This window comes from Myripristis murdjan, chromosome 24 (genome assembly GCF_902150065.1).
Source record: "Myripristis murdjan chromosome 24, fMyrMur1.1, whole genome shotgun sequence".
NCBI lineage: Eukaryota > Metazoa > Chordata > Actinopteri > Holocentriformes > Holocentridae > Myripristis > Myripristis murdjan.
Genome location: NC_044003.1, coordinates 4192627 through 4209424, shown reverse-complemented (window position 1 = coordinate 4209424; position 16798 = coordinate 4192627). Strand labels below are relative to the sequence as shown.

At 43.7% G+C, this 16798-nt stretch overlaps 1 protein-coding gene across 1 annotated transcript in view; it reads right to left on the bottom strand.

The window, feature by feature from the left end:
• Positions 1 to 553: 553 nt before the first annotated feature.
• The window catches only part of col12a1b (collagen, type XII, alpha 1b), a 156374-nt gene continuing 140129 nt past the window's right edge, over positions 554 to 16798 (bottom strand). Inside the window, exons 66-78 of the mRNA XM_030047083.1 lie at positions 14227 to 14313; positions 13207 to 13260; positions 12236 to 12331; positions 11652 to 11705; positions 8744 to 8797; positions 8587 to 8640; positions 7531 to 7602; positions 7398 to 7433; positions 7045 to 7111; positions 6739 to 6924; positions 4484 to 4552; positions 2120 to 2290; positions 554 to 637 (exon numbers count right to left, since the gene is read on the bottom strand). Of these exons, the coding sequence (XP_029902943.1) occupies positions 627 to 637; positions 2120 to 2290; positions 4484 to 4552; positions 6739 to 6924; positions 7045 to 7111; positions 7398 to 7433; positions 7531 to 7602; positions 8587 to 8640; positions 8744 to 8797; positions 11652 to 11705; positions 12236 to 12331; positions 13207 to 13260; positions 14227 to 14313 (1011 nt within the window). The 3' untranslated portion in view covers positions 554 to 626. The remainder of the gene's footprint in view (positions 638 to 2119; positions 2291 to 4483; positions 4553 to 6738; positions 6925 to 7044; positions 7112 to 7397; positions 7434 to 7530; positions 7603 to 8586; positions 8641 to 8743; positions 8798 to 11651; positions 11706 to 12235; positions 12332 to 13206; positions 13261 to 14226; positions 14314 to 16798) is intronic.

The following is a 16798-nucleotide window of genomic DNA, read 5'->3' as shown; positions in this document are numbered from 1 at the left end:
AAAAACAAAACAAAATAAGAGGCATTCGTGTTTGGCATTCAGCAAGCAGCAGGTTGTTGCAAGGCACAAGCTTCAAAACTACAGATGTTAAACTGAATTTTTTAGTGGACGTGAGTCAAACATCATTTACAAGGCACAAATTAGTTTATTTACAGATGTCGCCTTGAGAGAAGTGGTGTTAACAATGTTGATGTTGCTGTTGTTGGTGGCGGTGGTGATGCTGTGGTAGTTGCAGTTGTTTCGCTGTGACAGATCCACCTTTGTTAGTATTTGGGTTTGTTGTTGGTGTTTGGTACATGCTCCTCCACCGAACAGAAGGTCTCTTTTTGTTTGTTCTTTGGCTTCAAGATGCAAACAGGCCACTAGGGTTGGTGCCATCACCGCTGGTGTTTTGGTTCAATTGGCTCTTAGTTGTTGTTAGTACCGGTCCCTCTTTGTTGTTGTGTTGTTTTCAGCATAGTTTGTTAATGGTTTCCCTTGGCGGTTATCCTTTAAACAGCTCTAGAGCATGTGAGCAAGTGTTTCAGCAACAGGACTTTGTGTTTGGTTTGGGTTTTTTTTTTTTTTTGTTTTTGTTTTTTTCAGGAAGTCAGAGTGAAAGCAGCACAGGCGACATAGAAAGTCTACTATGGTGAACCTGAAACAGCCCAAACAGGATGGAGGGTGTCAGTGAAGTCAGAGCAGAAAACATCATCATTCACATTTCTGTAGCACGATTAGTGACTATCAACTGCTTGAAAATACAGATTCCATGCATGCATTACTCCTCTTTACAGCTGTTCTAATCTCTATTTGAAGAATCAACACCATCAGTTTAACACACTATTAAAGAGCGACACAACACCAGCATTAAATTGCACCACACTGCCCTCTAGGGGTTGAATCTTTCAGGCATGTTGCACCTGTGGCCACACCCACTCAGCAATGTGGCCACACCCACTCAGTGATGTGGCCACACCCACTCAGCGATGTAGCCGCAGGTACTTTGAAAGCCGTGCAACATGCCGGAAAGTTTCAACCCCTAGGGGGCAGTGCAGCAGAGGTTTCCCTTGAGTTACCCTTTAGGTTGTACTGAAGGTGTTAACATGTACAGGTATGGACTGAGCTAAACAACAGATCACAGTCATGAGGTTCTCGTGAAGTGAGCCCAAACTCTGAAATGCAGATTACTCAACATGTGACGGACACGGGAAATGTGAAGATTACGTTCTTCCACCACAAAAGCATCTATCAGACCAAAGACAGTAAACATAATAGATTTTTCAAAATTCCTACACAAGGCAGCCACTGTGCAGCGCAAGCTTGAGAGGAGTAATCCGGCATTTTGGGCAAAATCCCCCTTTTTCCGACTTCCAGATTTTCCAGTTCGATACCATTTTCCCCTCATTTCGTGTTAGCTTAGCATAAAGACTTGAAGTCTATAGGAGTCTCTAGCCTGTCTCCGCCAAACTGGAAAAAAAACAAACTTTGAAACAGCTCCAGCACTGTCTTATTTACACATCATGTACTGTACAAGGCCTATTGTAAGACAGTACAAAAATAAAATTAAAAAATAAGTTCATTTTATGTATTTGTGAATTTTCTTATATTTAAGAATGGCAGGAAATGAGTGATTTTTCTTTTTTTTTTGTTCCTGAGGCCCCTGGCAGATTTGGCCCCCCTGAATGTTGACTCCATGGCTGCAGCCTGGCATCAGACACGCCGCGTTCCTGTGTTTTTACATGTGAGAAAGGTTAGCAAACTGTTTCATGCAAATGAGGTCCAGCTTAAGCAACTAAAAGTTTCTTTCAACAGCGGAATAAACCCCATGTTTTTGTGGGGTTCTGGAAATTTGGTTAAAGTTTGGCTCAAAGTTTAGCTCATGGTTAAATAAAAACTTACGGTGAAGATGAAAGCTTCACCCGCAGTAGAAAACGGCTCTGCACGCACTGTGAATTGAACCCAGCTTGTCAGATTCAAAAACAATTATGCAACTATGACTGTTTTTGTTGTCACGTCTTCTCTGATGCTTTGGTGGTGGAGCAACAGATTTCTCTCTCCGTCCCGTGCACGAAGCATTTCATTTGCCTTTTCAGAGATCACGCTCACATCATGAACCTGTCCCGTCCCGCTGACGTACCTCCGTATCCCTGGCCGTTGTAAGGAATGCCGACACACTGAGAGGAGTCGCAGTAGCCGGGAGGGCCGGGAGGGCCGCGGACCCCGCTGAAGCCCTGACGTCCGGGGGGGCCGCGAGATCCGGTGGAGCCCTGAGGGCCTGGAGGTCCCGTCCTGCTTTCCCCTGGAGGACCTGCAGGAGAAGAGACAACATTACTTGCACATCAGAAGGATTTACTCTGGTTAAGGCTGACTGGATAAACACAGACAGTAGATGACTGGCGATGATGGAGAATCCTGTAGCAGCCTTAATAAGTTTTCTTACTTCAGTAATTTTGTGTTGAAATCTGTTAATCCCTCTCTCATGGAGCTGACACGATACCAAAACTATCGAGTGTTAAATAAACTCTGCAGGCTGTGGACAAACGCCGGCACAGTCCTGACCAGCATGACTTCACTGTCTGGTCTGAAGTATTAATGCTGACGGTTTTGCTGCGCAGGGGCAACAGCTCTTCTGAAGTTGATTTAAAATGTATTTTTGTGTCTAAACACAGCTGAAATGTTTTCCTCAGATTGTTGGTTCTCTTGTGCTAATGGTTCCTTTCATACTCTGCCACTTCATACTGGTTAGTCATGTCTTAAAGGCAGACTGTGCCGTTTCAACCAGGCGCTCGCCCAGCCTTGTTATGATGTGGTAAAGTGATGATTTGAAGTGATTAATGGCACAATTCTCAAAATAGCAGAATGTAGAAATGCCTCTGGAGTTCAGGACAACTCTCTTACCCCACAACCCAAAATATAACAACATCTCACTCTGCTGGCTATGTTTTATGTACATTTGACATAAAAAAAAGATTCAATACAGGTGTTTAAAGGAGTTACATTAATTCTGTGGGATATAAGCTTTGGCATGAACCCTGAGGGGTTTTATCTTTATCTCTGCCTCCTCCTTAACATGAGGAAACAGAGTCGTGTGTCCTCTCGTCAGAAGCTACACAGTCTGAAGAATGAAGAAGAATGAAGAATTATGCTGTTATTTAAAATGTGAAAATACCCTTTCCATTGGCAGCACATTTACAAACGGTGTCTATTCTATTCAAAAAGCAGCAAAACATTAAGACTCATCGTGACTCTGCTGTCGTGTTTCCAAGTCCGAGAGTCACAACAGAAACACGCTTTCAAGTTACTCTGTGTGAGCGCCCATCACTTTGGGATGCACGAAAGTAATGAAATATGCTTGTGCAAAAACACAACAAAAAAAAGTTGTTACTACTTCATCTCCTGGTTGAAAAAATAACCACCTCGATGTCATCATCGTCTGCAGAGTCCAACTGGGATAAAAACTGTGGCAACTGTTGAATCTCTTGGGCACAACATTTGGAACATTTAAAAAAAAAAAAGAGAGAGAGAAAAAGAAAAGATGGGGATTTGCTGCTCCTTTCCCCCCCCTCCTCCTCCGCCCCCCACCCTCCCCTGCATTATGTCTAGACGTTCATAAAGCTGGCCTGGAAACGTTCCCTGCCTCTCCGTCTGTCTCCTCCGAGCTGCTCGCTGTCCTCCACATGTGTTGTGAATGAAGCAGCGTCAGGAAGCTCCTCCGCATGCCAAGCCCCCCGCACCATGACTCACTATCGCTCGCTTCCTCCTTATCTGGGGCTATTACCCCCCTGCACACACACACACACACACACTCTCACACACTCATACTTCCAGATTTTCCACATCTTGACCTTGTAGGCTTCCAGCCCCCTCTTCCGCCTCACGCTGGCCTCTTGCTGCGCCGGCCGGCCAGACTGGATTACACCGGGACGGGACGGGACGGGATTGGCCGGATGATTAGCGGAGCCGCTCTGCAGCCGCTGGCAGGATGAGCTCATGTTGTTGCTGCGTACGGGCCGGTCTTGGCAGGACGCGCCGCAGTCTGGCAGCTTTGGGAGGGAAGCGCTTATCCTAACAGTCGGAGGCGCATGTTTGGGACTTTAGAGATCGCCGGTTCAAATCCCGCAGCTTTCGAGAGTCACAGAGGTCAACTGGGGTGTCTGAGGTTAAAATCTCAGTTTATGCCATTGAGTGAGGCAGTTAAATCTGAGCTGATCCAGTCTAGTGGAGAAGAGGGAAACTCAGAAATACACTGCAAAAAATAACCTGTAAGAAGTGAGCTGACGAACAGCTGACCCAATTTCCCCTCAGGGATCAATAAAGTATTTCTGATTCTCATTCTATTAAGAAGTATTTTAACGTTGTCGCTCTAACTGCTCCATATCCTGTTGGCTAGTTTACACTCTAACGATGATGTTCTGCATGGAAAAGCTTTTTTTTTGACGTTTTTTAATTTTCTGGGGGCGTTTCAGGGTTGATGTTACTGCAGTCAGAGTGTGAAACGTACCAGGCGGTCCCCTCTGTCCTCGCTGTCCCACTCCGGCAGCCCCTCGCTCGCCCTTCTCTCCTGCAGGACCTGAAAGAAACAGAAACACGAGCGCTCACACACCTGCCCTGACGTTTCCTTCACACTGCAGGGATTCAGCTGAAGCAGAGTGAGTGGGACGGGAATAAACCGCTGTTCCTAAATTACCAAAATTATAGGCGGCTCTCACAATGTTCCTGTGACAATACAGTGATGATATAAGAAAAAAACACAGCAGAGCCACTTATGCGCTCGGAGGCTGCAGCAAACAAACAAATGTAAAACTTGACATTCTCAAAAACAGTTGAAATAACAGCAAAGGAAGTCCGAGCAGGTTTTCTCACTGTACACAAGAGAGCGTTGCATACGGCTGGGTTTAATCAATCGAAAAATCAGTTTCAATCAATTTTTACTACAATCTGATTAGAGCTGCACTGCATTGTGTTGAATGCTTGTAGTGTAAATAAAAGTACATTAATGTAACTGCGTTTGGGGTCAATTCTTAATGTAAAAAGTAATATTTTTAATAATGCATCAGGTTAGAGGACTCCCTGTCCAATTGAAGCAGTAATTCTCTGAGAATCTCTTTCACATCCAAGGAAAAAAAAATGGTACTGTGACTGAAAACATCCCTGACCAAATCAATACTGAGTCAAATCAGAAATCAAATTGATTTGGGAAATCAGTGGTGATACCCAGCCTACCTAGTATCACATTGCAGTTTCACGCAGTTTCATGACTTTTTTCGTAACGTAGAAGATCCAGCTGTAAATTTAGTGCACATACAGCAAACCAACCCGCAGTTATTTCAACAAAATGTCAACTTTTAAAGCCGATTTGCAAATGCTCACTGCTGAACTATAAGGTATATTATAATTTCTCCAGCATACACAGAGAGAAAACTGCTCATTGGAGCTGAAATGAAGACAAATCTACCTCTTAAACCAGTGGGAATAATCAGCCCTAAAAAAAACTCCATAATTAACAGTATATAGTCTTCAGTCTAGAAGAAGAGATAGATGTACAGTTTCCTGTCCTTTTAAGGCCTTCATTTGTCCTCCTGCTCTGTGTCTGAGCTCCTTTTGATTTCTTTGAACACGAGCCACGGAGACAAACTGACGTTCAATTACTGAGCTTGGAAAGTGAAGTGACTCTGATTCTCATCCTGTTAATACAGTAGCGGTTTGGCGAGCGAAACAAAATATATCAGTGGAAAAACACGTCTTCCCTCCCTCTACAGTCCACAGCTCTCACACAAGATCCACCAGATCCTGGGAGTGCTTTACTTGGATCGCGACTGTTCTGCTTCGTAGTACATAAGACATGAAAGATGTCCACATATCTAGATCTCCAAATAACATTGTTGCAGCTAGACCAAACAAGCGATGCGATTTTATCACTACTAAACTCCTCCAGCCGTCTTTTAGATCCCCTTCAATACTGCATTCTTTACAAATATTTTAACTTTCTATCAGATTGTGTTTTACATATAGTAAAACTCTTGAAGACTGTAATTTCCCCAAAGGTCTTAGAAATGCTATAGTTCGATCTCTACTGAGTCTTGATCCCTCAGTATTCAGTGATGACAGATCAATCTCTAGTGTCTCATTTAGTGTTTTTAGACGTAAATGCTACATTTGACACACTGGATCATGAAATTTCAATTGATTGTCAAAATTGGGTCGGTTGTCTGGAGCAATTGTAAACTGGTTCAGATATCCATAAATTTTATTTAATAATTTTATTTACTTTGCACTCTTTCCTCCTTCCACGTTCATGTAACTTTGGGGTCTCACAGAGATCTATTCTTGGACCACTACCTTTTAAATCTAAATATGGTTCCCCTTGGAAGGATCATTAAAAAGCATGAAATTTACTTTGATCAGTATGCAGATGACACACAGTTGTACTTTGCCCCCCAGCACCAGATGAAGCTATTTGAACTCTTTTAAGAACATTCAAATGTATAGATGTCTTTTGAGTTTTTACAATTACATAAGCATAAAGCACAGATCCTAGTAGTGGGCAGTGAACTTGCGAGAAATTTTTTTTCTATTCTTTTTAACTCTTTATTTCTTAAGTAAGTAAGCATTCTCGCACTTTAACTCCTGTTTGTGGAATATGGTGCTGTTTACTCCTTTAGGGAATCTCCATTGGATTTCATGTGTTTTTTTTTATACTGTACAATTTCTCAAGTACAATCAGTCTCTCTGCTTGTGCACTGAACTGAGTCGTACCTGGCTCTCCCTGGCGACCGGGTAAACCGGGACTTCCGGGGAAACCGTTCCTTCCTGCCTGGCCCGGCTCTCCGCGAGGTCCCTGATTTCCAGGAGATCCAGGAGGTCCAGGAGGGCCCGGGTTACTGCTTGTGTACCCGCTGTTGGGGATCTGGTTCAGTATTGTGTTGACACGGCTCATTTGATCTGCAGCACCACAGGGTGAGAATGAACATTTGTCAGGCAAGAGCCTGTTTGGAGTCTGGCTCCCAACTGGTGCCAGAACAATTTCCAAATGGAGCGGAGAGAAAAAAAAAGTCCACTCACTGTTTACTAGCTGCTCACAAACTTGTCGGGCTATGGAACGCATCATGTTCTGAGGAGCAAAGTCGCCCTGGGAGCAGACAGTTCAGATTTACAGTGAATATAGGAAGGATTTCATGTCAAATCCTTACATATAACTTTAAAAAAAAATGTTGCCTTAAGGTTATTCAAACCAAAGAAAAAAAAAAAGAAAAACAAGGAAAAGGAATGGTTGTGTGGATTAAAATGTAAGAAAAATCCACTAATATGGGTTTGTGAATACTACCTTTTTCAAATAGTGGGTTTCTTTTTGAATTGAGTCTTTACATAAAGTTTCTGACCTTCTAAGATCAGTTCAGCGCTGTGTGTTTACTCACTCTCTCTCCTTTGTCTCCCTTGACACCAATAGCGCCCTAAAAATTAAAAAAAACAAAAAAACACAAAGACATTGTGATCCACTGCTGACTGGTGGCAGAGAGCCATATAGGTGGTGATGAGGAGGAGACTTACAGGAGGACCAGAGTCACCAGGCTTTCCTGGTTTTCCTGCAGCTCCTGGTATTCCAGGAGATCCTGGAGGTCCCTGCAAGGAAACCGAGACACCAGTAAGATCTCAGCAGGAAACGTCTGGTTTACTCAGTATCTATCCAAACAAAGTAACAGTGCCACCAGGACAAATGGATAAGCAGATGAAAACAAAACTGATGACAAAAACAGTATCACATGCGGCCAGAACGTTTCACACTGAACACTTCCACATCTAAATCTGAGAGAAACAAGATTTCTTGCATTGTCTAGCCCGGTGGTTTCAACATGGCTACCCTCAGGAAAAAATACACAGAGAGAAACAAAGTGAGAGTGATAGTTAAGACCATGACCATACCTTATGAAAGTCACTTTGGGACACAGACTGAAAATGTTGTGAAACAGCTGGGCTAGAGCAGAAAAAAGCTAAATTGGGGGTGAGGTAAAGGTTTGAGAGGCCTCCTTATGGTCAGTCAAGTCTAATCAACACACCGGCTTCACTCTGGGTGGGGAAAGGTACACTGCCTTCCCAGTAAAATAATGCCAATTGTTGTTGAGCACGTAAACCACAGTCACTCCATTAGGAAGGATGCTGAATGCAAGTTCTTATCTTCCAATGACCTGTCCTTGCCTCTAATTACACTTGAGATATGGAAATAATTTTCTCTAATGTGTAGGTGCATGTCATTGTATGCATATTGCTTTGTGTGGGCACGCATTCATGTGAATTTTGACATTTTCGGGGGGAACCGGCCTGGCAGAGCTATTGTTTTTCTGGATATCTCTGTTATGGACCCCCTTGAAGACAATGAGTCATCTCAAGGGGTTTATCTTCCTCGTAAATGTTGTATAATGCCAGTTGTTCTTGAGCACTTAAACCCCAGTCACTCCATTAGAAGGGATGCTAACTGCAAATTCGGCAGCTTCCAGATGTGGAGAGTGTTAAGCTGCGTGAAAGTGAAGTAGGACAATGATGAAAAACAGCACAGGCATTCTCAGCAAGGCCCCCCTGAGTATGTAAAGGTTTAAAAAAATAACTTACCATGGGACCTGCCGGGCCCCTTGGTCCAGCCACTCCTTCCTTTCCTGGGGGGCCCTGCGACGACAAGAGCAGGACCGAAACATTTGTTCAACTGATACTGTTCATCTTTAAAATTCAAAGTACACGGTCGCCATTAAAAGCCACATTAACCACTTACCCTCACTCCAGCTGGTCCGACTGGGCCGATGGAACCCGCAGGCCCGGGTGAACCCTGGGGAGCAGAAACCAACAAAGTCAAATTCACGCTTGCTTCACGTCGTCTCTCAACCCATGTCACAAAAGGTCACCTTCCCCTTTGACCAACCAACTTGAACCGGTTTGTTTCACCGCCGGTTTTCCGCGTGTCAAACAGTAAATCTGCCCCTTTCTCTCTCATTTGCTGGGAAACCCTGCTCACCATTTTTATCGGCAGTCCTCTCTGTTCTTTGATGCCTTGGCATAAGATTTACAGGGGACATAATATATTCCAGATCCGTTTTATTGGCCATTATAAACCAAGACCTGCATAGTCTGCAAGTCATTAAATGCATGTTGCTATAGCATCTGCTCCAACATGGTCACCTGCAGCATGCCCGGTCCACGAACGCAGTCCATTTGGAGATGGGGCTGGTTGTCTATGAATAAAGAGCCAATTAATCATTCTTGCTCATGAGTACTTCAGTGTGTAGAGTGTGCAGCTCACGGCACTGCGCTGTGTCAGCAAGTCTGGCAGAGCGGAGGTGTGACGAGAGGCTCGGTCACTGTGAGCTGCCAGGGGAGCTGCTCGGTTAAAGGTTGCCAGCTCGATCGCGGACCTTCAGCAAGAAAACATTTAGCGTCTTGCCTGCTTGTTGACTCATCATAAAAACCTCTGGCCTCATTGCGAGCAGAGTGATGTTTTACTCCTGCAAACGTTTCTTGAGGAAAACAGTTGACTTGAACCTCACACGGGACAGCCTAAAAAACAGTTCCACTTCTGTCTTTGCTATTCTGGTGGCTGACCTGTGCTCAGAAAACTGGGGCTCTCTGGCCCCGCCCACTGAAGTTTAACTCAACCAATGACATTAGCTCTGTCCTGTCTGAAAAAAGCTTCAATGACAGTAACAAAGTACATTTACTTGAGCACTGTACTTCAGTACATTTTGTGGGTATCTGTACTTTACTGGAGTATTTTTTTAATATGTGACTTTCACTCTACACTACAATTCAAAGACAAATATTGTATTTTTGACTTTACTACAAGTTGTTGTTACCTGTTAGGTTTGAGCAATAGCTTTGAAGTCAGCTGATGTTTTTTTTTTTCTTTTCTAAAATGCAATTGGCCGCACGCTGTGTTCCTCACAGGAGGAACACCAATAACAGAACCCATTCTCGACTGGGTTTGATGTAAAAGCAGAAAGTTGTCAGCCAGCTCCAAGACATCCTCTTGCAAAATAAAACACATCTGTCCATTTTGTTAACAAAGAGCATAACCCGGCGGTGGTAAGAACATTTGTGTAGTATATTAGTGCATCAGGTGGTTTCAGAGAGTTCCCAGGTTCTGTGAATGCATCATGAAAATAATACAGCCATGTGTTGATTAAAAAAGAAAATGTACTTTTGAATACTTAAATATTTCTAAAAGCCTGAACTCCAGTACTTTAACTCAAGTAAAGTCTGTCTGAGCAGCTTTCACGTGCAGTGGAGTTGTATTCGACCAGGAGGATCTACTCTGTGACTCAAGGAATGGGGGTGGGCGCTCGCTGTCCACCACGGAAAATCTTTAAATGCAAAGGAGGACAGTTCTGTCCCATGTCCATTTAAGGAGGGGAGCTTCACTCTGCATTGAAGGGGGGGATTATTTCCTTCGTCCAAAAGGACCATATATCTCCAGAGGTTGGTCTTTAAGAAGTGAGGAACGCCCTTTCGCAGGTCAGACGGGGGAACGGCGGAGCGCTATCTGCTTTTGTCAGCGCATATAAGCAGATTTAATGGCTCACATCTCCTCATAGTGGTGGTAGCTGATTAGGGACATGTGAAGGAGCATCATTATTGTGGTCAAGCCGAGGCCTGGAGCCCATTAAGAGGAGCATCGTGTTGTCAAAACGCCCGAGATGGAGCCGCTCCATCAGATCTTTTAACCTCTTATGAGCCGGGGAGCACGACAAGGTTGAGGATTAAGGCCAAAGGTGGACCGAGCATGACGAGACCCAAAATCAGTGTCTTGTTTTAAATCACTTCTTGCAACACAGTTTTCATATGATTTATCCCAACTCAGATGTTCTATTTTGTTCTTCAGAGAGCCTGGTTTTAATTCAGGCTTATTGTTTATATGATTGTCACTTATTGTTTCTGTGAAGCTCTTTGTAATTTTGCTTTGGAAAGTGCTGCACAAATGGTGCTTGTAGTAATAATAATAATATTATAATAATATAATAATGTGTTGGGAGTGTAAGTGAAAGAAACATTTCCATCCAGCCTGACTAATGCTGCGGTGTCTCTCATGAAGCACGGCAGGAGGAAAGGATTTGCTATGAAGCAAAAAGTTGGCGCTCTGACATCCGTCTCTTATCGCCCCATAAAACTTACATATTAAGAATTCAGTTTAAAATGCTATTTGTCTTTTAGAGAAAAAGACAGACAGTTTTATCCAAAGCAAAGACCCCAAGACGAGTTGTAATGTTGATACTGACCCATGATGCACTTTACTTTCATGCCAGCAACTGTTTTATAAGCTTAGGTGTCATTTTTTATTTCAAATCCTGGATATCCTGTTTTGGAATGGCGCTCCCCATATATTCCCAGATAAAACAACTGACATTAAGAGGAGGATATAACATCGACTGCGGGCCTCCACTTAACCAGCACTGTATATCAAGGTGATTTGTTCCTGGCGCAATTTTTTTCTCAACTTCAAGAAGAAATCGAATTTAAAAGCAATATTCAGAGCCCTACTCCCTCGTTTTGAATCCTCCCCAAATGAAATATTGTCCGTGGCCTGCCACATGGCGCACGTCCAGAGTAGTAGTCTAACAGAGTCGTAGTGAATTATCCCCATTTCCTGTTTAAAATCCACAACCGGAGGCCGTCGCCAGAGAAGCACTTACTTTCTGCCCAGGTAGGCCCGAATCTCCGGGATCGCCCTTCGGTCCGGGACGGCCCTGAGGAGGCAGACAAACACATGAAGAGTGAGGGGAAAGCTCGCCTCGGAGGGGAGGAACAGAACATTTCTTCAACACTCAGCGCTCATTAGGATGGCAAGTTACACGAAACGTGTTCTGCCAGCGCCGTTGCACCTTCCAAGACAAACACACCGGGGATGAGGTCGTGATGCTTTGCAAATGCAGCTTGAGGTGCGCTGTCTTTGCGTGACCTTTCTAGAGACGATGGAACATTTCAGCTTCATCTGGGTACACTTCTAGAGACGGAAATCCAAGCGCTGATTTATTAACATGTATTGATATTGGGGGGTTTAAGGACCTTAAGATATCAAATCTATCGCCCAGACACTGAGGAATGCAAAATTCCACAGCTCGGGAGCTCGCTGAATAATAAATTGTCAAATGATCCCTGAACTGGTTTGCAGAGGTATCCTGGGATTTTGAATGTCATCCCTGAAAATGCATGGCTTGTTGCTGAGGACGGGGGGGAATGTGTGTGTGTGTCTGTGTGTGTTATGTCTCATACTCACAGCTTCTCCTGGGATAGACAGGCCGCTGGGTCCTTGAGGGCCGGGCAGACCCATGGGTCCCGGTGGTCCGATATCTCCGCGCGGGCCAATCGGTCCCTACGCCCACAAATAAAGAGCAAACTGATAAGAATCGTGTAAACATGAGAGGAATTTGTTATTGCTGCCTCCCGTCTGAGTTTAGCGGTACACTTGAAATGTGCTACTGTTGCAATCACTGGAAGGCAAGACACCACCAGGCAGCGAGGAGCGCCGCTGCAGCGACTGCAGCGAAGCCTCCCCTGCGTATCAGGGGAAACCAGAGAAAACACTCATTCGTTAAGTGGAATCAGATGTGCTTATTCCCTTCAAAGCACTCGCACTGTAAACAAGTCTTTCATTTTTATCAGCGAACACACCACGCTGACTGGATGGTCCAATATCTCCCCCTCAAAAAGAAAAAAATGGTCAAACTTTTATTGTTTTAGATGGTGGGCACGCTGGCTTTAAGGTATATATGTGGAATGAATTTAAATTAAGTTAAATGCTGCGTTTGTATTTGATAGGAGTCAAGTAAGACTTTGGAGTTTTGTTGATTTATTTTAATGCAGATTATGTCTGGTGTCACACTTACTGTGTTAAATTAGATTTTTTTGTCCTGTCTTAGTTTTTTTTTTGTTTAGACAAATATATATAATACACTCATTTACACACACACACGCACACACACACACACACACACACACACACACACACACACACACACACACACACACTGATCATTAAACAGGTACTTTATTAGTTAGCTTTCTTTATGCTTCTTTATGTTTTTATCTCACCTGCACAATCTGTTTTTGTTATTTTATGCTTTTGCTGCTGTTACTGTGCAAATAAAGAAATAATAATAATAATAATAATAATAATAATAATAATAATAATAATATTAAAGGGAAAAGGGAAGTTTTGATGAGCAGTAAGATCAGAGAAATACTTACAGAGGGGCCGCCTTCTCCTCTCTCACCTCGGGGACCTTTGCTTCCAGGTGCGCCCTGGGGACAGATGGACATTTGCAAGATGAGTAGAGGGCCACAAACACACACACACACACGCACACACACACACACACACACACACACACACACACACACACACACACACACACACATCATTTGCGTTGTCTCTCGTGTGGCGCAGGGAAGCAAATTCCCCAAAAAGATCCAGTTCCAAAGAAAAAATAAGTCACAGTTTCTCTCCTCTGCACTGATTTATTTCAGGGAGTTACTCAACGGTTTGGGTTGCATGATCCTCTCTACTGTTGGTATCTTGAGAAATAAAACAATGCAGACGTGAGAAAGTATGTGTGTGTGTGTTTCTCCATCCTAACAAGTCATTTCAGCTTTAATTCCATCTCATGACCTCGAAACGGTAAAAATCAGAAGCATTTTCACACACTTTCATCGCAGCGTTGCTTTGTTTCAAGGACGATAACCTGATCCCGTCAAGATCACGTCCAACGATTCTGGCATCTTCCTGAAACAGCCGCTTGCACATTAAGTGAAATTACAGACTCCCTCACTTGCCTTCTGCACAAATAAAGTTTAAGACAAGCTACAAGGATATATGGCTTGTTAAGATGAATCATTTTCACAGAGGAGGAGGAAAAGCAGCTTGGGGGTGCATCCGTCAGCTGTCAGAGGGGGCAGCCCATTACAAGTGCCTCCACGTCTATAATTTGCACACTGCTGCTCAGCAGTTTACCTTAGCCCCCCTTTAGAAAAACAGGCCAGGTTTTATTAGGCATGGCAAAGAGGTTTCCTGTGGTTAATGTGCCTCGGGGTATAATATTCCCCACTGTTCAAGATACAGCGCATAAATAACAGATTACTGAAACTACATTAACGTGTTTCTGTGGCTTGACGGGCAGATTTAGACCTGTGGGGGGGTTCAGAGAGTCCTGATGCTGGTGTGTGTGTGTGTGTGTGTGTGTGTGCTGTAACATGCATGTGAGGCCTTACCACGGGTCCCTGGGGCCCCTGGGGTCCTGTGCTCTCTGAGGTACAAGTGCAGGCATTGGGAAGGGCAGGACACTTGGACTCGTCTCTCTGGAGGAAAAGGAGACAGACACAGCAGAGGCAGTTCAGCTTGAAATCAACTCAGCTCACTGGTGGTGTTGGTGGTACTGTGGTGTTATCCTGACTGGGAGCGGGTTTGAGGAACTGGGAGAGACGAGTGAGTCAGCTGGGGCTCCCACTTTGGGCTGAATGAGACCATGTGACAGTATTTGTGCCGTGCCGTGACATCTGAAGCTGTCCTATATACACAATGCTTCATGTGGATTTGAAATACATGTCTAGGATTTTTTTTTTTTTTTAACATTAAATGAAATGAAATCCAGCACAAATTAAAGCCTTGAGAAACATAAAACATCTCATTGGGTTTGTTTTTCTTTAATTTCCAAGACGTGTATTTCAGATCCACAATCAGACCTGCTGACGGAGCCAGGCTAATGACTCCCATAGAGGCCAAGTCTTTATGCTAAGCTAACAGGAAATGCTACCCACAGGAACTGAACCACTGGATGTACACAGGTGGAAATGGTGTCCAACATCTGGTCTCAGTTTCAGTTTGCCTAAAACATTGGAATAGTCCTTTAATAATACTTACGATGACTTATGGTTGTAAGTTTTTTGTAATCTATAATTGGGGGGGAAAGTATTAACAGATATTGGCTCGGCTATCCAACAACAAAAACAGCAATAAAAAGACACAGAATGAGCCTTATTTTTAGGAAGCTCTGCTGGGAATGTGCACACACAAAACAACAAACGTAAAAAAACGCAACATTTTTTTTTTTGTCTCTGCTCCTATGATTTAGCAACACTGGGTGAACTGGGGATTTAAGCTTAGTGTAATTATTAGTCGCTATGGTGAAGGTAATCGTAAAAAAATACACATTGCACCTATTTGGTGGACTGGTCACTTCGTATTAGTGCATTATTGCATCATATTAGTCTTGTCAGATCCAGATCAGCGGGGTTTCTGTTATCCACCCAAACAAGATGCTGTTGTTGGGGTGGATATTTCCTCAGAGTCCACTCTCAACAGCCTGGATTTTGGATCATTTCATAATTGTCAGCAAAACAGCCCAATCAGGCAGCTGTCCCTTCCACTGCAGCGATTCCGATAATAATCCGCAAGAGTTGAACGGCGTCCAAAACCCTCCGGATGTCCAACCGCAATCGCGCTGCTCTGAAACAAAAGCCGCTTTGATTTGTCAAAGTGGAGCTGGGTGTTCCTGGAGGTCTCCGCCGGGACCGACGTGAGAAACCTCAGATTGAAAAAGGCCAGAGTCCAGCCAGGCGAAACAACACAGCCGGGTCTTGTGCACATTAAAAAAAAAAAAAAAAAAACTCATATGAATGTGGCCGTAGCAGATGCTTCGCTTTTTAACTGCTTGTTCTCTGAGGCGCTGTTGTTCTTGCACTCGTTCCCTGAGAGGAATTGTTTGTTTTGTCTTGTTTTGGTGTTGGATTGGTCGAGAGCCGTCAGGGTTTTGCTTTAGGACGTCCTAACTTTGGTCTGACTTGAGTCCTGTCTGCAGAACTCATCTGGGATGGATGCGGGATGAAACATGTATGTTTAATTTATGCTAAATATATTTCAAGTGCCGTATCTCATTACATCATTCTGTTCAGTCTGCACCACGTCTCCAACCACTACACTTACCCTCCAGAGCTCCTGCCAGGCTCTCCGAATGCAAATAATTATAGAATAATCATCATTGTATTTATTTAAAACCTCAGAAAACACATTGAAGGAGAACCCTCATTTTCAGTGGTGCTGAGGTCCACACAAAACACAGAGACTCAACTGAAATCAAATAGAAATAAAAAAGTAATACCTGGCTTTGTCAATTAAAAACAAGGAAAAACGAGCAATGCTAAAAAGTTAAAGGGTAGGAATTGATAGTGAGATAAATAAATAAAACAGAACAATAAGAATAAGAAAAGATCTGCAGTGACAAGCAGTCAGGTTATGAATGAGGTCATACTCTAAATATATATAATATGCACCGTATTCTGTCTGTATTACGTTTTTCCACTGTGATGGTCGTGTTGTCCATGCTCCATACTGTACGTATCCGTGTGCTGAAACCCTGCCTGCAGCCTCCAGGCACATTCCACAGTACAGTACAGTGTACATGCTGTGTATTTTACTTGGTGATTAAAGCGAGTCTGATTCTGATTGTGATTATGCACGGACTCCGGCTCCGGCCCGCTGATCCGCTGCCCTGTTTGTCAGCTGCTGAGCGCCGACAGACACCACTGCAAATCAAGGACACGCTCTCTCTCTCGCTGTGTGTGTGTGTGTGTGTGTGTGTGTGTGTGTGAGCCGTCTGGACCTGCAGCTGGGTGATACTGTATAAACACAGTCATTGTCATTTTACTGTCAAAAGTCTATAATTACATCTGCCTGGGACTGCAGTGTAATGTGCTGCAAAGAAAGTTCATCATCCCAGAGTCTGGATACTTTTTCCAAAAAAAGTCTAAGACAAACCAGGTGGTCTAACAGCCGTCTATAACACAA